This window comes from Puma concolor, chromosome F2, assembly GCF_028749965.1.
Source record: "Puma concolor isolate L17-30 chromosome F2, mPumCon1.1.hap2, whole genome shotgun sequence".
Lineage (NCBI taxonomy): Eukaryota > Metazoa > Chordata > Mammalia > Carnivora > Felidae > Puma > Puma concolor.
Window position 1 is genome coordinate 54,356,195 of NC_141684.1, and position 23,843 is coordinate 54,380,037.

General features: G+C 45.1%; 1 protein-coding gene and 1 long non-coding RNA gene across 2 annotated transcripts in view; one reads left to right on the top strand and one right to left on the bottom strand.

The window, feature by feature from the left end:
* PAG1 (phosphoprotein membrane anchor with glycosphingolipid microdomains 1) overlaps positions 1 to 23,843 on the top strand; it is a 61,399-nt gene that overhangs the window by 17,388 nt on the left and 20,168 nt on the right. Inside the window, exons 2-3 of the mRNA XM_025922980.2 lie at positions 17,757 to 17,963; positions 19,766 to 19,817. Coding sequence (XP_025778765.1) covers positions 17,839 to 17,963; positions 19,766 to 19,817 — 177 coding nt within the window. The 5' untranslated portion in view covers positions 17,757 to 17,838. The remainder of the gene's footprint in view (positions 1 to 17,756; positions 17,964 to 19,765; positions 19,818 to 23,843) is intronic.
* On the bottom strand, positions 20,149 to 23,790 carry LOC147572024 (uncharacterized). Its single transcript, XR_015247007.1, has 3 exons — positions 23,729 to 23,790; positions 20,664 to 20,752; positions 20,149 to 20,418 (listed from the first exon to the last, which is right to left on the bottom strand). It is a non-coding gene; the product is annotated as an uncharacterized LOC147572024 (long non-coding RNA).

The window sequence follows — 23,843 nt, forward strand, 5'->3', positions numbered from 1 at the left end:
TCTCTCTCTCTAAGAATAAATAAACATTTTTTAAAAAGAGAAATAATCAGATACAAGCTATAGATTTAAGTACTTTATATACATTGAATTTCTTTAAGATGCATATTCTTCTTATATAAATAGCAAGGAAAGCAGGAGGAGGAACTAGTATTTATCAGGTGCCTTTTCTAGGCAAGGGCACAACTGCATGTTTCACAAGATACAAACGTAGCTGACTTTGATAGTGATATCCAATATACTTTTCTCTACTGAATGGATAACTGAAATATTGAAGATTCTGAATGGAGCTGACACGCAAGCATAGCACATATTTGGAAAGCTGGCAGAGTGTGTTATCAATATGGCTTAAAGTGCTAATCTAGACCCAACAGAAGCGCCTCAAAATAGAGGTAGTGTCCAACTGTCGATTCCATATGTCAGTAGGATTTGTCCTGAAGATATTACAGCTGACTTCCTGGCCAGATCTATTAGTATCATGTGGTAATGATGGAAGGGTAAGATAACTGACAAAAGATCCCAGGCTGTAATAAATCCACCAACATGAAGTGGATGCTTTTTGCAATGTAACTCCTGTCCCAAGCCAGACGTGTATGGGAATGACCAATAACAAGGAATCCAAAAACTTTTCCTTGGTACACTGAGGATCCTATGCCAAACGAGCACGGTGTTACCCCCAATAAAGTGGTCTAAAGAAACCCCAACAAAAGATTGGAAGTGCAGTTTCAAACATTAACGTCTAGCTGCTTTCTGTTGGGAATTGAAAGAAACAGCCAACATTGCAAGATGTGCAAACAGAGAAGCTCTCTGGCAGAAGCTTAGAGCCAGCAAGGCACAGGGTGCGTATCACCTTCTCTGCAAAAGTGACTGGCTTTGTGGGTCTGATTAAAATCCCAGTACGTGCATATTGTTTGGAGAACTGCATGTTAAAATTGCAACTGTACATACTCATTTATGATCTATTTACATCAGTAGTTTCAACCTTAAAGAATATAAGACTGTATTCAGAACACTTTTGGTCAGACTGCAAAGGTATGCATTCATTCACTCTGTCAATATTTGCTGAGTGACTGCCACTCTTGCTGGTTTTGGAGTTATAGCTGCACGGACAAAGAGTGCCTGTGCTCATGGAGGTTATATTCTAAAGGGAATCATGCAACCATAAATACAAAGGCCAGTATATAAGATGCTTTCATATAGGGAAAGGAAGAGAAGATTATGGGATAAGGCTGAGGTAGGGATGGGCAGGAGAGCTTAAGAATGACTGCTCAGAGTGGACTTCTCTGAGAACATGATGCTTGAACAGGATAGAAGAAAATGGAGAGGAAGCAGCTCTGTTATGACTTGAAGGATGATCATTCCAGGAGGTAAACAGCTAGTTATAAAAGATCCAGGGTAAGGACAAACTCTTTATGTTCAAGAGCTAGAAAGAAAAAGCCATGGTAGTCTTTCAATAAATGTTTGTGAAACTGAGGTGAACAAAGTGTATTGTGTCCACTTAAACAATGGAGATCAAGAGAAAAGTTAAAGTAGCCTAAAGCATAAAGAAAGGTATTGTTTTAATAATGCATTGATTGCCAGGACGCTCTTCCTCTAAGAATTATAGATCATTTTGCAAGTGGAGGATAATGAATGTATTTTTTAGGTCAACTTTGACATGTAATCTAAAACCAGTGGTATGTGAGAATAACGGACCAGGAGAACTTTTTTGTATTTCTTGGTGAAATTTTCATATTTGAATATACTGTAAAATAATTCTATTTTAACTTACCCAATTATGTCTAGCCATACAACTTTTAGATTAGTGTTTGAGGGATGCAGAGAAAAATAGGTAGACATTACAGCGGACAATCAGACAACATGACTCAGTGCCCACATCTTCTGAGTCTGGGTCTCTGTATTGCAAGCTCAAATGCCACCTTCTGGAATAGACTCTATACATGCTGTCTTTTGGCCCAAGCTGTGAGGATATACATGTGCAGAAAACTTGGTTTATGTGGTTACCAGTGTGGACTCATATGGAGAGAGGAACAATGAGCTATATCTGTTTGACACGGTCACATCCTGACTATGCCATGATTCAGTACTACAAGAAATAACATGAAGTAGCAGGTCCCAGTTAAGAGTTTAGAAACATGAATGAAGAGTCTAGCTAAGTGATTCTCAGCGCTAACTATATATTCACATGCTATGGGGACACATTTACAAATGTCAGTGTCCAGGCCCAATCCCTGCTCAACTGAAGCCAATTTCTGGGGTTAGGCCTGGGCATTGGTATGTTGTAAAAAGTTTCCCAAGTGGTTCTAATGTATAGCCATGGTTGAAAACTCTAGTCTAATTCAGAGGAATTTAATAATTCTGTATAGCCTTTAGGATAAAGTTGGTTTGATTTTAATTATCTTAGTCTTTGCATCTCATATATCATTTGGATACTTCTGTCAACATTTCCTTAAAGATCAGAACTTACGATCCGAAAGATTAACGTAGTGGGAAAGTCTTCTTTTCCTTCCTTCCTTCCTTTTTCCTTCTCTTATCCTTTGCTTTTTAAAAAATGTCTCTTCCTCTAAAACCTATTCTGGACATTGAAAACCTTTAAAAATCTATAAATAGTTCATGATAATTAAATTTAAAACTTCATGTATGCAGTATTTAGAAATTAAGATTTACTTCTAAGAAATAGTGAGGTTGTTATAATAAAGACATTCATGTAAGACTCTTCCAAATGTATGAAATAAAAAACTTGCATTTGGGGCTGGTGTAGAGAGAGGAAAGAAAAAGCTAGACTACGGTAATTGCGATAATTGAGGATAATTACATCTTTGAGCTTCCAGCCAGCTATATGAGAAGGGAAGAGAAAAGGAAATATGACTTTTCGTATGTATAGTTGAGTTATTTAAAAAGGCAAACTAAGCTATCAGGATAAAAAACCTTTTCCAGGCACTAAAACCTCTGAGTTTATCACACAAACACACCAAGCTTTATGTAGTACACAATAGAACAATGTCATTAATAATTTTACCAAAAGATGAAGATAAGCAAATCATGACAGTTTCTGATATTACTGTTTTATAATAGCCACTTCTTTAAGACATTAGTCAATCGGTTCAGCTGCTACCTAATGCAGCCCTCATTCATGACAACAGGACCACGTCAGTGACAATATGGAGGATGTTCGTATTCCAGTTAACCAGGGTTGGACACTGTCCTTCAGTCCACCTGAAAGCCATATCCAATAATAGGTTATGGAAAAAGGCATCAGGTCACAACTCTGTTAGGAAATGAAAGATTGGAATTTGATCTTTCAAATTCCTACCCTTTACAATTTTTATGGTGGTATGAGACAGTCTTGGGAGAATATTTATAGTGGAGGACTTTACTGAAATCACGGTGTCTTAGATGGATCCTGGCTGCAGAATCAAAGACTTGTGATAGATTAGTGAATGTTTCGGAATGTCTCAGATTGTTTTTAAGCATGTTCTCAAGAAGATGAAATATAGGACGTAGGTGACTGCTAGTGGACCAGTTGTCCCTAAAATTTGCTTATTCCTGATATAATATTCCAGTATATCAGGAAATAAAATGAAGTCAGATTTCAAAGAGTTTGAAGAAAGGTCTAAGGAAAGTTATGTAAAAAAAAAAGGTTAACTGCTTCTCTTAAATTTCAGCCATAGCAATGTATTGTTTTACAATTAGTATTGAGAAGTCTCATATCCACTATAAATAATTGCTTACAAAAACAAGTGGAATGAAGCCTGGCCTAGCTTATTTAATCCAATAGGATTGAAATGATAAATACTAACGTCTTTCCCCATAGTAATAACTAGATGTCAGTCACTATTTTGATTTTTTTAATGAGTTTTCTTTTTGTCCTGAAAACACACCTTCTTGTTCCTTATGTAAGTATATTTTTCTTGAAGTCTTTCTGTCATAGAGGCATGAGAAATAAAGGAATGATCCTCTCGAGATCAGATCCCACTATTACATTTCCCACAGTATGCATTTACAGAGCTGCTGCTGTGGCTGTGCAGTGCACCCCCCACACCTCTAGGAGGCACCACTCACATGGTCCAGTCTGTGCTCTCAGCACAAGCAGAGCCACTCAGACTCTCAGTGGCAGAGAAGAGTGAACTCACATTCTTGACTCCATGTGCAAAATTTCTTTGAGTTCCCATGTTCCATTTTTTGAGTTACTAATAGTTTTACCTTATACTCCATAAATATCTGTATTTCTTTTCTCACTAGAGTTAAAATTGAGTAACTTGGACACGCAGAAGAGGTGTCCCAAAAAGGCCAGCACCTTTTTCTGGATCTTACCACAGCACATCACTACCACGTGCCTCTCCCATCCTGTGAAGCTTGCCACCTTAGGCCACTCCCCTACCTCTCAGTTTAAAGCCTTTGAAATGTTTCTTCCCCCAAAGAGGTGAAAACATGGCATAAGGAAATGAAGGGTGGGGATGTCAAAGCCTTACCCTGATAATTAGCTCTTACTGTGCAATCTGAAGACTCTCCTTGTTCTCTGCTTTTCAGAGAAAATGGAAATTGGGGCAGAGGGACTACACTGACTATTTAAGGTACAGAGTGCTTTGACATCAGCAGGGGAAGAAGGCTATCTCTAAAATGTCAGTGTTAGGAACCATATTCTGGGTCTCTCCCACACATCTCTTGATACTGTGGCATATAATGTGAATTCCAAATGTGATCCCTCATCTTGGAAGCCACTGTGACACTCAAAATATAAAACTCTCCAAATTTGAGGCATTGCGGTGGCTCAGTCAGTTAAGTGCCCGACTCTTGACTTTGGCTCAGGTCATGATCTCACAGTTCATGGGAGTGAACCCACATCAGGCTCTGTGCTGACAGCATGGAGCCTGCTTGGGATCCTCTCTCCCCTTCTCTCTCTGCCCCTTTCTCGCTTGTGCATGCTCTCTCTCAAAATACATAAATCAACAACAACAACAAAAAAACCCTCTCCAAATTACACTAAGACTTTCCATAAACACAGCCTCAACCCATAACTTCCATTTTATTCATGATTTACAAACAGAGAAAATGGGAAATCTGGAGGGAGAAGATGTGATTTTCATTAGCTATGAAGATTTTCAAAATTGCATTAGTTTCAGTTCATTAGGTCTTATAATCACATTAGCTACATGACATTGTAAGGAGAGGATGTGCCCTGCGGAGATCCCCCTGTGGATTTCCCTGGAGTCTCACTACCTCTTGTACACTGGGACTCAATACGGGATTCGAGTTTTCCTTTCATGGGATGAACCGATAGAAACGATACAGCATATAGAAGCCATGTTTACAAAAACATTTCCTCTCGTCCTTCCCTAATTCTTCCCACAGTGATTTCCCTGGCCAAATGCTGTGTCAGTTTTGAGGGCTTCTGAACTTTTGAAAAATTGATGAGTGACTTCCACCTCATTAGGATTCCCACTGGGCTCGTAGCAAGCTCTGAGCCAAGGGTTTTCGGTGAACTCCTCACTTCAGAATCACTTAGGATACGTGCTAAAAATACAGATTCATGGGGCGCCTGGGTGGCTTAGTCGGTTAAGCGGCCGACTTCGGCTCAGGTCACGATCTCGCGGTCCGTGAGTTCAAGCCCCGCGTCGGGCTCTGTGCTGACAGCTCAGAGCCTGGAGCCTGTTTCGGATTCTGTGTCTCCCTCTCTCTGACCCTCCCCCGTTCATGCTCTGTCTCTCTCTGTCTCAAAAATAAATAAACGTTAAAAAAAAAAAAAACATTTAAAAATACAGATTCTTGGGCCCCACTCCAACTCTATCATGTCAGAATATCTGAGGGTCAGGCCTGGGCATTGGCAGCACAGCAAGTACCCTGGGTGTTGTGAAGCAGGACTTGAGAGAGGGTTCTGGAGGACATCTGTGCAATGGCTGGCGCTCTCCCAAGGCCTGGGAAGGAAGGCATGTGCCAAGCGATGAGGCCAGTGGATGGAGGGACCTGGAACCGTGCACTTTAATACATCGGGGGTAGTTATTCGGGAAGGTCACGGCCAAAATACTCCTCCCTCCAAGCTGAGGAAACACTCTCTTACTCAGAAGTGCAGTACTCTTCTATCCTGCCGTGTCTGTCCTCAGAATCCTATAGTTCACTCCATGTTGCCTTTTATATCTAGTCCAGAGTCTTCTGGCTGCCTAGCATACGAGTGGCTCTGGAATCAGCGTGGACCTTTTCCGAAGGAGGTGACTCATTCCGGTCGTGGAGTTCCCTGTTTGGTCACGTCAGACCTTGTGAGAACAGAATCTCCAAGGTGTAGTCACTCTGTTATACCTGCTCCCCTACCTCTGCCGGTATGGTTTTATCTTCCCTAGATTGGGCGAAGGAAGAGAGGAAAATAAATGTATCGATGTAGACAGGTACGTACATACGTCATTCTTAAATTCACAAAGTAACCCGTGGGTTAAGACCAGCTGTCGGTAAAATGACAAAAAAAAAAAAGGCCCCCAAATCTCTTCCCCTTGCCTACCTCAGACACACAGTGCCTGCATTTTGGCCTCACCCCTCTCATCCTTCTCCTTCCCCTCCCTGTTCCTTACCAGCTGACTTGGTCTGTTCCAGTAATTTATGCCTTCGTAAGATTTTAAATGCACATGCCAACGCTTGCGTGAATATTTGTTAAGCTTCCTCTCACCATAAAGTGAAAGCAGCTATTCTCCCACTTAGTAGGGACATGGTGAGGCTCTCCACGTGCCTTCCCTGGTCCTTGAAATCTGGCCTGTCCCCAGGGGCTGGCCGACCCTGACTGTGATTGAGTGCGTGCAGGGAAATGGTCCTTTGCACCCTGTGAACATGCAAAGGCTGTCTTTGGAATCCACCAGACACATTGAGGACAGTTCTCAGCTTGAAACAACATCAGTCCAAGGGCACTGCAGCTGTGTCCATGTCATGGGGCCTCTGCCACCAGGCTACACAGAATCAAGCTGCAGTTATTGTGACTAATGCAATATGGTGGAAGGGAAAGGGCTTGTGGCTTTTTGTTTCTTTCTGATTTCACATGCTTGGAATTCAACAATGGGTTTTCTTAATCTTTGATCAAAATATAGCTAGTCTCATATTCAAGGGGCGATTAGAAGATGAAACAGTGTTTAGTGTATAGTAGGGATTTAGCAATTATTTTTTTAATGAATTACAGAGTGTCAAAGAGTAAAATACACTTTGTGCCTTAGTGTTAAAGAGTAAGAAACATCAGAGGTATTCGTCAAGCAACTAATGAAACCAACCCAAAGAACTATTTTTAAAAACAGAGACCGAGAACTTCTCCAGAATGTTCTATTACATTTGGAACCTCTTCAGGCTTATCAAGTACTGAGGTCGGAAATTAGATAGATGCCTTTCAGACTTGCTTTCTGTGTAAGATCTTCCTAAATTTGGGCATGTGCCTCTTTAAAAAGCCTCAGAAGCTTCCAGCAGCAGCATTTTCTCTCTCCGTTACCTGTGTATGCCCATCTGCATATTTTTGGTTTTTTCTTTGCATTCTGTTTAAAGGCTGTTATAAATAGGAATTATCGATGTGTAACTATGCCAACTAGATGTTGATGACTCTAGTCAGAGACTCCTAAGTCATCCCTGCAGCCAGTGTTTGGTGCTGGGCTCTCCGGTCAGGCACTGTTGGGATGGATTCCTGGCACTGGACAGGGGACTAAAAAGGCTGCCTGCGATTCTTCCTCCTAACATTCCTGTAACTGCTGTAGCCTTGTCAGGTGTTCCAGGGAATTACTAAGACTGTGCTTTCTGGGGAGTTGAAACTATTGATCACACTGAGAATTTCACGTTCTTGCTGGGTCGACAGCAAGTCCCTCTGGGTGGAGAGTCCTGAATTTTTATTTTAGACCTGAGGAATTTCTGGCTACTTTCATAAAATGATAGAGTCTCAGAGCTGGAAAGAAACTTTATAAATGGCCTCATTTTTCAGGAGAAACTGAGGTACGAGAGGTTTGGGCTTGGTTAATTACATGGAAAAGAACAGATGATGTGTCCACTCACTGCCATTTTATGGGACCCTGGATTGGTAAAGAGCTAGTACTTATATGGGAATGAAGAGAGTCCTAAGATGCAGGAGCTCTGTGACCTCATTTTCACATAACTCTGAATGAGACGAAGTCCAAGCTTCAGTTCTAGGGATCTGGCTGGATGGCCCTTCCATCCTTGTTGGAAGGAAGATGAACGTCTACGCTATAGTACAACTCCAAATAATGGTCCTTGGCCAGCAGCCTAGACCTCACCTGGCAGCCAGTTACAAACGCAGAATTCAGAATCTGCACCTTAACAAGATCCCCAGGTGATCTGTAGACACACTGAAGTGCTGTTCTTGAACAGTCTTCTCAAATTTCAGCCTGCATCACCATCACCTGGAGGGCTTGTTAAAAACTGAGGGCCCCACCCCAGACTTTCTGATTCATAAGCCTCAGGGAAACCCAGAATTCTACATTTTTAACAAGTTGCCAAATGACCCTGAGGCTTCTGGACCAGGACCAACCTTTGAGAAGCGCTGCCCTACTAGAACCACTGCCCGGCCGCTTCTCTGCACAGAGCTGGGGAATCTTCTATAGCCTGTTCCTGGCAGAAAGTCTTGAGGATGAGCCCCGAGAACCTCCACTTTCAAACACAAGTTCTGACTTACTCTAACATAGCTAGTCCCAGCCCCGAGTAGTTCCCGGTAACAGCAGCAAGTGACCCACATGCATGTTTTTGGAAGATTTTGGAGTCAATAAAAAGTCTGTTGTCTGCTGGTTTTATAATGCAAAGGACGCACGGTGGTTTTAAAATACAGTCGAGAAGAGGGGCGCCTGGGCAGCTCAGTCGGTTGAGCGTCTGACTCTTGGTTTCGGCTCGGGTCATGATCTCACAGTTTCATGAGCTCGAGCCACGTGTCTGGCTCTGTACTGACGGCACAGAGCCTGCTTGGGATTCTGTCTCTCCCTCTCTCTACCCACCCCCCGCTGCTCATGCTGTCTCTGTCTCTCTCAAAATAAATAAACTTAAAAAATAAATAAATAAAAATAAAACTTAGTCAAGATGAGAACGAAGATGACCGTGGTGGAGCAGGCGCCGGGTGGCACGTTGAGCCACATGCTCGCCGGCATCCATGGAAAACAGGAACTCTGAAGTCAGCCGAGCTTACGGTAATGAACAAGTAGAAATACATCAGAAGGTGCGGTAGAGACAGCCGACTGCTTTGTCCAGCCTTGCTGTAGCTCACAGTGAAACCCACGCTACAAAGTGGGATTCCCCTGGTACGCGACAAATTGCCATCTCCTCTTAAATTGCATCTCTTCCATCTTGAGAGTTTACCTTTCCCAGGGTAAGCACCCTTTGATGTGCTGTTTCAATGAGGCAGCACGGTTCGGGTGAGGGCTTGGTAAAAGCTAATGGGCGTGTGATGGATACTGGAGCATTTATAATTAGCTGTCTGACCACAGTCCAAGCAACAAGTGAAAGTGATCACCTAAATGTCATCAGCCGTGAATGGAGGATTTGAGAGACATTTATGTCAAAGGGTAAATTTCTGAACCTCACAGCAAAGACACTGAAGTTGTTCTTGGTTAAGTCTTGTACTATTATGGACGAGAAGGTGGCTGAATCACCATGTCCAGAAGCCAAATAAAACCAGTGCAAAACAATGCTTAACAGAGCAGTACTGTGAAATCCTGGCCTCAGTAAACTGGCCTGCGTGCTAACACCAAATCCTCACAAGACACGGGCAAGGCTGTTGGGGCAAGGGCCATAAAGTATTCTCGATCCCTTGGAAGGAGGACACATGATGAATGCGTGGCTGGGAATGAGGAGTGGGCAAACCCGAAGAGAGGCAACATTCTTCTCTCTGGTGCTAAAGACAAGTCATGATAGAGAGAGGTTCAGATTGCCAAGAGGGTGAGGCTTTTGTGTCCCGGACAGGCAGCCACCTGGGGATTATGAACACCATGGGGATGGTCACCACCCCATCTGTGAGAACACACTGCTGGGCACTAGGCTAGGGTAGAAAGTGCCAGGGACACTGAGTCAGGAAACCTAGAGCTGCATGACCCTAGACATGGTACTTAGCTTTGAACTTTGGTTTCCTCATCCATAAATAGATACGGTGGCCCGACCCCAAAGGCCCATGAGGATTAAATAGCATAACGTGCAGAAAGTGGCTGGCATGTTGCGTGTGCTCAGGCGTTTTCAGTGTTTTTAATTTCAAGCCTTTGAGTCAAAACTGGTGTGCAGTAGGTCTCTTCAGGACCTGGGTAGGGTCAAGATGATCATTAGTAGGATAGAGCCAGTACCGTGGAAGTCCGTCTGCCTGGTAGCCTGACAAGCAGACTTTTGGAACTCCTCACGTCCCCCATGGAATTTCAACATCATTCGAAAATACTGAGAAAAGGGGTTTCTTCTGGTCCTTCCTGTCTCTGAAGGCCTGGTCAATATCCACCCCTTCGTGGATGCTTTTTCTCTTCCGATCTGTTAGTTCCTTCAACTGTGTATTCATTCGGATGATTAAATGCCTACTGTGTGTGCTGCACACTAGGGCTGCGGCTGTGAACCGGATAGGTCTGTTCATGGCGTCACCTTTTGGAACTTAGGCCGGCAGAGGAGACAGCGCAAAGCTTCCTCATTTCCATGTTGAATAATGCCACGAAGGAGAAAGCTTCTTCAGGCTTTTATGAAACAGGCCTAAAACTAAAGCAGTGTGGGGGGAAGGGGATTGAAGTGCATCATCAGGAAAGTCGCTCCAAGGAAGTGACACTACACTGAGATCTAAAGAATGGTGAGGCTTTCATCAGATGAAAAACGTGGGAAGAAGAGCCAAGAATAGTTAAGGCTCCTCTTTCCCTTGAGACATGTAAGACTTAGCACCTTTTGAGGGCTAGAAGAGCCGGGAAGGCATGAAAGACGGTTGCTGAGAAGGGGTCAGAGGAACACCAAGCTTGGACGCTACAGTTGGTGAGCAGCCATGCACACAGACACCAGCATTCTCACTGCTGTGCCTTTTCTCGAGAGACGTTCAGCTGCTTCGATGACAGGACAAAGAAGCCAGGTGGCTGCGTTCATTCCCGAGTTAAGGCTTTGCCTTAAGACATACTTGGCGTATTTTTTAATTATTTGCTTGATGTGCTCGTCTCTTTTATTCTCCTCCTCTCCCTTGCCTTATAAATTATTCAAGTTGCATTTTGAGAGTCAGCTTGGGAATTTACTCCTCATTGTTCCTACAGAAATAAGTATTCAATAAAAATTTCTTGATTGGTTCCTACTTTCCAGTTTATTGTAGATGCTGAGAATAGGGTGGGAGATGAAGTGGACACGTCCCCACCCTCAGGGAGCTCTGAATTCAGATCAGATGAACAAACATGGAAGGCACAGGAGATATAGACCCTAAAGCCAAAACTGCACATTTTGCATGAAGACTTGCTTATGCAAAATGAAACCCCTTTTTACCTGTGTACCTCCTCTGGTCTCTGAGAAATCAATCATTATCTCCCCCTTTCCCTCTCCTCCCTCCCTGTCTTGAGATTTGCCATTAAAAAATAAAAAACAAAAAGAAAAAACCAAAAACCTTGGCAATTGGTTTTCAAGTCAGGATATGAGCAAAAGCAACCTTAGAAGTTATTCCTCATCCATCAAAGTCTCTTACCTTTTGGCTTTTCTGAAGGCAAAAAACCAAAATGGCGACGGGGCTTTTATAAACAGTAAACGATGTTACTTCTGTAGTGTAAGTTTAATGTATTTTTGAAGACAAGTGAGAGCCACACAGACCCCTCCTCCTGAAAGGGTCAGCTTTCCCGTTTCCTGTGTGGATCAATACGTTTGGTATGTACGAAAAGTAATCAGGTTACACTGACAGATGGCCTTGAGGATTTATAACTCGCTCTTCAAATGAATGCCTGGCTCTTGCTGTCTTCAGCAGCAACCCCTCCATAACAGGATCAGCCAGTGATGCTAAAGGTTTCCAGGTTCCTGTCTCTTGTGCTCACAGGTAGTGTGCTTCCCTTAGGTGGCTACCAAAGAAATGTCAAGTCATTGCTCCGTAGTGATGTTTTAAAATTTATAGTTCAAGAAACTATAGGCAAGAAAACCTTACCTTTACCACCTTCCGCTCTTTGGATATATTTCCCCCAACTCAGGAAAAAAGAGAAATCAAGACATCTTTTTTTTTTTTTTTTTTTAATGTTTTTATTTTTGAGAGAGACCAGAGTGCGAATGGGGGAGGGGCAGAGACAGGCACAGAATCCAAAGCAGGATCCAGGCTCTGAGCTGTCGGCACAGAGCCTGACGTGGGGCTTGAACTCACGGACAGTGAGATCGTGACCTGAGCGGCAGACACTTAACCGACTAAGCCACCCAGGTGCCCCAGAAATCAGGACGTCTTTGTAATGACCTTATTTGGCAGAGAACCATTGTTCCTTAGCCAGAGGGATGGCAAACATTTGCTTAGATGGCTGGTCAACGCTCAACCGGAGTACAGCATACAGGCTTGCCTGTATCACAGTCTCCTTACTCTGAAATCTACCTGAATTTCAATATTTTAGCTTCAAACTCTTTCAGGGCACTCGAGAATTCTATTGAGAGGTTAATTTAGCCTTAGCACGTGCATCTGCGAATGTGCCTCACAGGACAGGAGCCCTGCAGGGAATTTAGCTCCTCAGCCATTGTGAAATTTGTTCGGCTAATCTGTAGCTCATAAAGCGTCATTTTAACTCATGGTTCCCACACCTGGTAATGACCAGGAAGGAGGAATATTCCCATGGGGTTGGGTCCTGTCCTCATTTTGTTCATCAGTGAGGGGTCATGAGCGGAGGCGGTTTCTATCATACTTAATTATGAGTTGAGCAGGACGGCTGTAAAATGGTAATGACTGTCATTACCAACCTAAACCTGCTTCGGAGGAACTAAAGTGTCTGCTTCTGCAACTAATCTCACCGGCCATCCCAACTCTACCAAATTATTACTTGCAGAATTTGCCGTGATCAGAGCACCTACCTGTTAAGAGTGTTATAAAAAAATAAAAATAGCTGTCATCTGGTTGTCACCTTTCATTAATTTCATCTGGTTTTTGTTTTCTTTCCTGTTGGAATTGATTTTGGTGGCTGATAGTCTAGGCTAATGAAGACAAAATAAATGCCTAGCACAAGGCACCAACCGCAGGTGTAGCGGTCGCTCCTTGAAGAGGCTGAAAATAGGATTATACCGCCACCTTGTGGTTAATAGTGGCACCTGCTTTTTAAAGTAAAAGGCCATCAGTGTTCTACTGATTGAATCACCTATTGGTTAGAAACATAAATGGATGTAAAAGGATAAGAGATTCTGGAGAAGAATAATTTTGCTCAAAATAATTATTCAGGCAAACTTTTAAGATCCTTTCAGAGGCTCCTCAACAGACGTTCTATAACCTCACGTACTGACCCTTCTTGGCCAAATGACAAATTCCCACAGTAGTTTGAATTCTATAAAATTGGGGTGGATGGATGGAACCATTGCCTATGTTACAACGATATCACACATTTGTTTTAAGTGACAGTCTCAGCCGTGACTGTATATCAGTGCAGCCAATAATGAAGTCTGTTCTAAAACAAAAATAACTGATGTGCAACTATTACTCTAAGTGAATATTATGATTTTCTGCAACTCATCTTGGTGCGGCATTTGGGTGCCGTCATAAATTTTAGTTGAGGTGCAATGAATGCTGTTCCTTTTCCCTATGTTAAGTAACTCATAGAATATTTATACGTGTGGTCCGACAACGAAATATCTTTGAAGCTTCGAGAAAATAATATTCTATAGTTGGATATAATTGTATTGAGTCACGTAAGAACAGGGTTAAAAGAAATAGGCTTAAATCTCTCTTAAATGAGAGATCACTGCAAATTGTTCATGTATTTCTGCTGGTATGGATTAATTCTAGGTACTCAGAAAATACCGCGCTTGATATAGGCATTAGCAGAAAATTAGATGGTCCTCAGGACCAGTAACAGTGTCATGGACTTTGGAGCCTTAGATCATCTTTTCCACATGGAACCTGGTCGGTAAAAGGGCACAGTGAGTGGTCTGGAAAATGTCATCATTGTGGCAGGAGTGTTCCTTTTCAGGGCGACTTTTTACTTCCCACACACTGTGCCTCCTGTCTTCTTATTCTGACTCTGTTGCTAATCCTGAGAGAAGCCTTTTGGCCACATGGAAAGACACTGACCCGCTCACTCCTCAGAACACACTAACTTGACCCCTGCGTTTAACCTCAGTGAAACCAGTGCGTGAGACAGGCCATCGCACTGCTCGGACAGCCCTGGACCATCCACACAAGGCCTGTGCTCCCATCCCCACCAAGAAAAAAGAACATGGAAGTCATATGTGCATCTGTGCAGGAGGGGGCAGCCCATCTACACACATGCGGGGGGACAGTCCTGTCTTAATTATAGATAAGACACCAAAATTTAAGGAGATGACCAGAGAAGGAATGGGCAAGAGAATTTGGAAATGGAAGTCCAGAGAAAAGAAGAGACCAGGAGAGAAGAATTTACGAGTGCAGACCTCTGAAATAGGAATAAACCCACCCGGGAGGTCCTGCTGTGAGTGAGAGTCAGAGGTCATGTATGTGTAAACCCCTGCACTCTGCCAGGCCTGCTGCGACCAGTGGTGTTCGGGTCCTCCTGTCGAGTTTCACTTCAAGGCTTCTGAGAGGTGGACGTGGCCCAAAAACCAGGAGCCCCCATCCTGAGGGATTACAATGTATCTGGCTCCGAAACATGATGATGATCATTCTTCCCATGGGGAGATTCTTGTCCACCTAAAAGTAGTCCTTTCAGTAGCTTTTCAACAAATTTTAGTTGAAGGAGAGTGCCAGGAGCTTTGACACATTTTCTCTGAGTTACATCTTTTATTCAGTATCTCGTAATAACCCGCTTTCATCCTCTCTCTCCCTACACTGTGCTGGTAGGCTGGGCACCCCACGTATTTTCATTGTATTCTACCGGCTTTCCCCGATGAGGGAGAGAGAAAAGAAGGAAACGTGTACAGAAATAGAGAAAGGCCCTACAGATGACACACTCGCTTCCTGGATGGATATCTGGCTTTTGAATAATTCACACAGCAAACTATTTTCTAGGAATCTGGCACTTTATAAATAGACATTGATTAAATCTGTTGTATGAGTGAATGAGTGAAGGAAGGAAGGAACAAACAAATGCCTGCGCAACAGATACCTTTTGTGTTTCCTAAACCGTGTTATCCTTTGGACCTGTATATGAAAATTGATACCCTGTGTATTCATAGGTCGCCTTGATTTATGTGCCTGCTTGACTATATTTTAGTAACGGTGGTGCCAATTTGTAGTCTAAATTTAAAGTAAATTATTCATTGCCTCAACAAATCAGGAGAGACGTGCTGGTCATTTTCATTCGGTGGGAGCCATCCAGGGGCAACCACTCAAGGGCAATTTGACCATCCATTACTGCACGCGTGTGGTGTTTGCAGGTGCAACTTCAAACCGACATAGGAAGACGGTCCCTATCACACCGGAAGTTGTACGTTTCTCTATTTACAGAGCATTAGGAAGTGTTCGTGTTGATTCAGGGACCTAAGGAAAACATGGACTTCATCAAGAATAGTCTGCATACATTGTAGACAAAAGTTTCTTTTTCTCCAGCTTTTTATTATTCTTCAACCTTAAATATGCAGATAAATGCAATGTGTTTCACTCAGAGAAAATCCGGTCCAGTTCAACTGCCTTTGCTGAAATGGTTTTTATTCTCCGAGCCCTCAAGGTGTGCTCCTCTTTGGCCCTAAGCCCTCCAGGCGCTGGCTGGATGCGGACAGCGCAGGGCTCCCGAGATGCAGTTATGGCTCTTTCAGAGAAGCAAATGAAAATGTAAACGTGGACTAGTCTTTTGCACGACAAAAAAGTTTTTTGAGTTTTGATTCATTAACACAATAATTTGCTTACTTTATTCGTGAAACTTGATATTAAGTTATAGGCTATTCCTTTTAAGATGGAATATTCTAGAACTGAGCAAAGCAGACGTTCTATAAATGAGGCCTCTCTGACAAGAGATAATTGTTAAAAAAAATTGGGGGAGGGGGTGCCTGGGTGGCTCAGTCGGTTGGGCGTCCGACTTGGTTCGTCTCAGGTCATGATCTCACGGTTTTGTGGGTTGGAGCCCCGTGTCGGGCTCCCAGCTGACAGGGCGGAGCCTGCTTTGGATTCTCTGTCTCCCTCTCTCTGCCCCTCCCCCACTTGCGCTATCTCTGTCTCTCTCAAATAAATAAACTTAAAAAGTTTTTTTTCTTACATTTTTTTATTTGAGGGGTGCCTGGGTGGCTCGGTCGGGGTAAGTGTCCAACTCTTGGTTTCTGCTCAGGTCATAAACTCACAGTTGCATGAATTTGAGCCCCATGTCAGGCTCTGCATTGACAGTGTGGAGCCCGCTTGGGATTCTGTCTCCCTCTCTCCCTCTGCCCTTCCGCTGCTATCCCCCTCTCAAAATAAATAAATAAACTTAAACATTTTCTTTTTTATGTGAGTATAGTTGATACACAGTGTTACATTAGTTCCAGGTGTCCGGCATAGCGATTCAATTTCTATTCGTTATGCTGTGCTCACCACAGTTGTAGCTACCATCTGTCACCATGCAACGCTCTTACAGTACTAGTGACTGTATTCCCTCTGCTGTGCCTTTTATTCCCATGACTTATTCATTCCATAACTGGAAGCCTGTATCTCCCATGACAATCATTAATTTTTGGTATATGGCTCTATTTTTCAAAATCTGTCACTCTTGAAATATTTCCTAGAACTCATGTGGCCATTTGCATTTAGAAGCATTGTCACCGGGATGGGGAGCAAGCTGTACCCCCGTTGAGAAGGACCTTCCTCGTGGGGCTGAGACTACAGGTTTAGAGTCAGAAATGGCTCGACTCATATCCTCACCGGCCACTTGGCATCTGTGACACCGTAGGAGAACCTACTCAGTGTCTCCGCCATTCAACTTCCTTGTCTGAAAAATGGGGATGAGCAGGGCCTTCTCACCGTCGTGTAGCAGTTCAGTGAGGAAAGCCTATAGCAAGAGTCCCAGGACATGCCAGGTCTGAAAACGTACTGGATACAGCTCCCATGCCTCATTTGTAGTTGCTTATAAATAGGTCTTATTTACTGCTGGTGATGTATTCTTAGCACATACTTTCATCTGTTCGTTTGAAAATGTACTTATTGAGGGCTCGCAGAAGCACAGTGAGAGCCGGCCCTGAAAACAGTTACATATTCACAGTAGATAACTGTTACGCAAGTGAATAAAAGACATTCTCTTTCGTTAATTGTATTGGCCTTAGACCTTCTCGAAGAAAAGTAGGTTTGGGAGCTAGGGACATAGGTGGGGAAATGTGAACTGCATTTTTGCGAAAGCTATAATAAATGCTTTACACCACTCTGGGAAAAAAAAATGCAAATAAGCACTTATTTGCTATGGACTATCTGGAATTTTATTTGAGGACATTAAGAATCTGTCCCCAAACATAGCAAACTAAGAAGCCACGCATTGCCTCAAGCACTGCTGGGTACTCGTGCATTCCCATGTACGTTTTTAGGTTAGGAAAACAAAGGCCTGGACAACAGAGGGGACTTGCCCAGAGGCAGGTGTCCAGGTGAGTGCAGGGCGTCCCGCACACACATCCTTGCCTTTGCTCTAAGGTTTCCTCCTGACATGCACTAATCTCAAGATTGTGTCACTTCACGTGAGAAGCTGTTTCAAAACACAGTGGTCTCTCCGCAGGAGGACGAAGCACTCTGTGCCCATGTTACCACCTGTGAAGGACTGACTGACCCACCAGCTTGTGCCACTTCTTGCTCCCGCCATGGGACCTTCGGGGAGCGTGCTGAGCAGCGGACAGATGCAGGTGGTCCTGTGGGGCAGTTTGGCGGCTCTCGTCACTTTCTTCCTCATCAGTTTCCTCGTCTTTCTGTGCTCCAGTTGTGACAGGTGAGAGCTCCCGTGTATCCGCCGGAACCTTGAAGTGACCCATTCCCTGTGCCCAGAAGACTCTTCGTAGGAAAAGCATGTTATAAACAGAATCCCGCTACACAGACATTGACAGAAACCCCTGTGTTTCTAAAATTAACTAGCTTCTGTGCTGCAGAGCATCTCAGGACGTTTTTTGTATTCATCGAATGAAAATCCATGTTTGATTTTGCTCAGGAGCAACCGGGAGAGCCCTTGTATACGAAACTTCCCAAAATGAAATTTTGCTGTTCTTTTGAGCACATCGTTGTTAAAATTTATGTTGTGTTTTCCTGTCGATGGACATTTGGAAATCTTAGTGTGATGTGCACGAAAGATCCTCTTTGCTGCCACTTGACAGTTACTGACTATAATTGCTATTACGTGGTTTGAAAGGACTATTCAAGTTTTGTGATCTAGAACTGCAGTTTCTTAAGAAACATTAATTTTCCTAGAAGACGATGAAATAATCATCTCGGTTGTTTTTAGAGTTATGCGTCTTCTTCCCTTCCATGTCTCCCTCATTTGGAATGTCTGTGCCCCCACCCCCCAAAATAAAAGCTCTTTGCTCAGAACCAAAGGTCTTTCTAACACGTTGGGAGTGATTTCCCAGGTGTTCAGACGCTGTTAGGATACTTTGCAGGAGCGCCTGGGTGGCTCAGTAAGTTAAGCATCCGACTTTGGCTCAGGTCATGATCTCGTGGTCTGTGAGTTCGAGCCCCATGTCAGGCTCTGCGCTGCCAGCTCAGAGCCTGGAGGCTGCTTCGGATTCTGTGTCTCCCTCTCTTTCTGCCTCTCCCCTGCTTGCTCTCTCTCTCTCTCGCTCTCTCAAAAATGAATCAATGTTAAAATTGTAAAATAAGAAGGATACATGCAGCCTCCTGGCAGATTGGTGCCGTGGGGCTGGAGCAAACCAGCCAGTCTACCTCCAAACCTTCCTCTCAGTAACTTCAGGAGAGACCCAACAAGGGTCATTTACAAATCTGACAGGACTTCCTACCCTGAAGTCTCTGTCAAGAAGAGGAAAGTCAGACTCTCCCAACCAAGTAGCCTTCCAGTCTCCTCCCAGTTTAGACCTGGAGCTCTACGGCTGGATCTGAGTCTGCTCAGGAAGGTGCAAAAATAGAGGCTGGTGGAGTTTGCTCCCCTGGACTAGGGAGGGCCTGCCTGTAATTATTTACACTCCCACTAGGCGTCACTGTTGCCTTGACAAATGCGGGACATGTATTCTCTAGTACGGATGGCTTTCCTTAGACTGTCCCGAGTAAAAATAAATTCTATTTTTATTCGATGGACTTTTCCATAGACTGGAAGTACATATGACTCATCCTGAGAGCATGTATCCTTCCCAACGTGCCAAAATTTGTATTTTCTTTCATTTTTTTCCCAGTCCCATTGCACTGGGTAGTCAACTCTGAGTTTGTCTGGGTTTTCTTTTAAAAAAGGGAAAAAACAGGTAAAATTATTTCCAGCATTCTAGAGTCGAGACAAGGTTCTGCTCAGGAATGTGCCTCAGTCCTCTTGTGAACTTCTATTTTCTACTCTGGGAGAAAGAGAGCTAGAGAGGTGACGGGTCTCATGCTGTGACTTGACCCCCCTCAGATCCTGACGCCTGCAAAGGAGTGATGGAGTCACGGTCCAGCTTTTGCTTCTTTGGCAAAATAAACCAGGATCCTAAAAGAGAGATTTAAATGTGGACAAATATTCGGATAGCCAAGGGGAGCGTCTGTTTGATTTTAGACGGCACGTTTGACATCACGGCAATGTTTTCTCTTCCATTTCAGAGAAAAGAAGCCGAGACAGCACAGCGGGGACCACGAGAACCTGATGAACGTGGTGAGCCCATATACACATGTCTGTGTGTGCTTTCGAACACTGGCCACTTATCTAAGTGTGTTCCCACAAGCTGGCAACCTGAGGGAAACCGAGGGAAGGAGCTCACCAGAGTTAACTGGCTGCCTAGAGTCCTCCCTCTGAAGGACTCTTACTCAGCATGGCTAGAGGCCTGTGCAATTAGCCGGGTTGGTTGGGAGAGTTTCAGAAATGGATGCAATCGTGCTGTTGCCAGAAGGATCCTGAGAGCACGCCAACCTACTGCAGGGAGCCCCTGCCCAGTTCCAGCCTAGTATTGGTTTGCTAGGGCTGCATAACAGAGGATCACAAACAGTGGGGCTTCAATACCAAATGTATTGTCTTGACGTTCTGGAGGCCAGAAATGGAGATCCAGGTATCAGTGGGGTTGGCTGGCTCTTCTGAGAGCCTGGAGGGTGAATCTGTTCCAGGCCTGTCTCCCAACTTCTGGGGGTTTGCCGCTCCGCGTGGTCTTCTCCCTGTGTCTCTCCATGTGGCCTTTCCTCTGCATGTCTCTGTCCAAGCTTCCTCGTTTGGTAAGGACTCCAATGTGACCTCATCTTATTGAGTTTCATCTGCAAGGACCCTGTTCCAAATAAGGTCACATTCCTAAGGTATTGGAGGTTAGGACTTCACCTCTGAAATTTGGGGAGTATCCAGTTCAACCAGTAACAGCTGGTCATGAAGCTAACCAAAAGGTAGGACCCCCGTCGGCCTCGATGTGGCCCGGCTGGGTTTCCACAGCTCTCACATGGGGTGCTGTCGAGCCACAAGGGGCTCTTAGACCCACCCTGGTGAGGAGCAGCCTGAGTGTCGGGGTCATGCCCTTACCTGGCTGAGCACTTCCAGCAGCTGGGGAGGGGGCCACCCCGTATTCGCAGGGCTGACTTCGTCGGTCTTGCTTGAGCCCCATGGCGGTGCTAAAACAGAGAAGGTGTCTCCGTTCCCTGACATAATTCCTTAAGATCAGGCAAAATCTGCCGTCGTGTGAAATAGGCAGCCAGCAGACAGAGCTTACCCAGGAGGCGTCTCCGGGCCCAGTCACCGTCCCCCACCAAGGGCGTGCAAGGCTCTTGTATCCCAAGCAGGCTGGAGTTGTTGGGGCTTCTCTCCTCCGGGAGCCCCTGGGGTGTCCTTGCCTCCTCCTCTGCACGCACACCTCACCCGCTGCTGTTCTGCGTTCTCAGCTCTCCCTTTGCCCTCTTTCTTACCCCCATTCCAGTCTCTGGCTGTCAACCCCACTTCTCAGCTGTGCACAGCGCCCCCGTCCAGCACACAGAGCGCAGATCGCTGCTGTGGTGGCATCGAGAGGGTGGAGGGGTGCCTCGGTGGCTCAGTCGATTAAGCCTCCCACTCTTTTTTTTATAAATGTTTGTTTATTTTTGAGAGACAGAGTGCAAGCAGGGGAGGGGCAGAGAGAGAGACACACACACACACAGAATGTGAAGCGGACTCCAGGCTCTGAGCCGTCGGCACAGAACCCCATGCAGGTCTCAGACTCACGAATGGGAAGATCATGACCTGAGCTGAAGTCAGATGCTTAACCGACTGAGCCTCCCAGGCGCCCTGTGCAACTCTTGATTTAGGCTCAGGTCACGATTTCGTGGTCTGTGAGTTCGAGCCCCATGTCGGGCTCTGCACTGACAGGGCAAAGCCTGCTTGGGATCCTCTCTATCCCCCCTCTGTCTGCCCCTCCCCAGCCCATGCACACATACACGTGTGCACCCTCTCTCTCTCGAAATAAATAACAAATGTTTTTTAAAAAGTTGGGGGAGATGGGGGGGTAGCTCTGCGGTTGCTTCTCCCACACGTAGGTCCCTGGTCCTGGCTTCCTTCACCACCCCCTGTGCTCCTTGGTGCCGGCTGGGGCTAGAGGAAGGGCTTCTGTCTCTGTCCTCCTCCCAGATTCCTTCCCGAGCAGCGGTGCGGTCTGTGCTGCTACCCCCCTGGTGGGGCCCAGGGAGCCGTCAGCAAGCCCCCCTGCCGTGTGGTTCTGATGCGTGCCCCAGCGGGAGAACTCCTGCTGCAGACCTTCAGTGCCTGCCTGGCCCAGGGTCAGGGACCAGGTCGAAGGTAGTGGCACGGGGGATGAAAGGAAAACGCAGGCCGTTCCCGTGCCGTATCCTTAACTAATAACCGCACAGCCTCTCTTCTACAAACGTGTGGGAGAGAGCACGCAAAAGCACGTGTTCACACGGGCCGTGGTACGTGAGCTCACACACACCCACCACAGCCTTCCACCCGGCTCTCTTTAAGAACTTCTCTCTCAGCTGCTCGATCTTATTCAACTTGCAGATTCGCCACTTAGGCCAAAGAAGCCCCCCAAGTCAGCCTCGCCTCTGCACCCCACCCCTGATCCCAGCTCTTGTACATCCTTGCTCCCTCCTAAGCCCCAGATGGGCCACCACTAAAGCCTAGCCTGAAAAGATCCAGAGGCATGGGGGTGTCCTGAAGTTTGCTCCTTGTGCTACAGAGAGAGGGAGGCTCCCTCCAGGCTCCTCTGGGGGCACTTTCTCATGGAAGCTGAGAGGAGAAGTGGTGGCTAGGACCCAGGTTATGCTGCTTCAGCAGCGATGGGTACTTATGCTGTGATGAGCCGACCTGGGAGCTTCCCCCCCTCACACCTGACTCCTGTCTGGGTGCAACCTTTCTGGGATATGAGAGCCTGCACCTTAAGCTCCTGGCGTCCTTACACGGCGACCCACCTCCTGGCACCCTTCACTCAGGAGCAGCGTGAAACTGAAACAGCGGACTCTCAGTTAAGGGTTCATGACATAGCATGAGCTATTTGCTTTATTATTATTATTATTATTATTATTATTATTATCTGGTTCCCAGGAAGAAGTCAGAGAATTTGTGAGGCCAACTAGCCAAGCTTCTGGTGCTGTTTGTATCAGAATTTCCATGTGGAATCCTGGAACATAGTCCAAGTGTGGCCTCCTGGGTCATGCACACTGTATTCTGCAAGAAGGGTTTGGGGACAGGTCACATTAGCAGTGATTCAGGCTGCTACATGGAACCAGTTGGGCATTTAAAGAAACATGTGCTTTCTGACTACTTGTTTATTCCATATAGTATCTCCGTATTCGAGCCCAGTAGAAAAAACCTTCAATGACTTTCTTCCCTCCAAGCATCCAGAATTTGTGAGAATGAGAAAGATTTGCAAACCTACTATTTAACATGATTGTTCTTGTGAACCTTAAAGCAGAGACTTGGCTGGTTATGAAAGTGTCAGAAATCAATTATAGTATCTGTCTTCGACCAGACTTAAGCCTCTTCCCTTCAGATGGCATATTTGTCTTGGTGTGGCATGCCTTTAAGAATAGCATTTTGTGGGTCGCCTGGGTGGTTCAGTCGGTTGAGCATCTGACTCTTGATTTCAGCTCAGGTCATAACAGGGTCATGGAATCAAACCCCATGCACATCAGGCTCCTCACTGAGTGTGGAGTCTGCTTAAGATTCTCTCTCTCCCTCTGCCCCTCTTCTCTGATCACATGCGCACATGTTCTGTCTAAAATAAAATTTTTAAAATGTTTTTAATTTTTTTAATGTTTATTTCCTTTTGAGAAAGAGAGAACACAAGCAGGACAGGGGCAGAGAGAGGGAGACAAAGAATCCAAAGCAGGCTCCAGTATCTGAACTGTCAGCACAGAGCCCGACGTGGAGCTCAAACACGAACCGCGAGATCATGACCTGAGCCAAAGTCAGACATTTATCCAACTGAGCCATGCAGGCGCCCCTAAAATTAAATTTTTTTTTAAAAAAACAGCATTTTACAGAGCCTGTGGTATAAGGAAGGATGCGGCTGCTTTCTGCTGGGGTCAGTTCTGACCAGCACTGGGCCTTTTGGCCACCTTCTCACCTTAAGCTAAGGGGACTGATCCCTCATGACCTACCTGTAGCCCAGTTGAAGACCCCAGGTGGAAAGCTCTGTAAATGGTCTTGAAGATTCCCAGTGCCCCGAAGATTCTAGAACAATTCTGTCCAATAGAGCTTTCCACTGTGATGGAA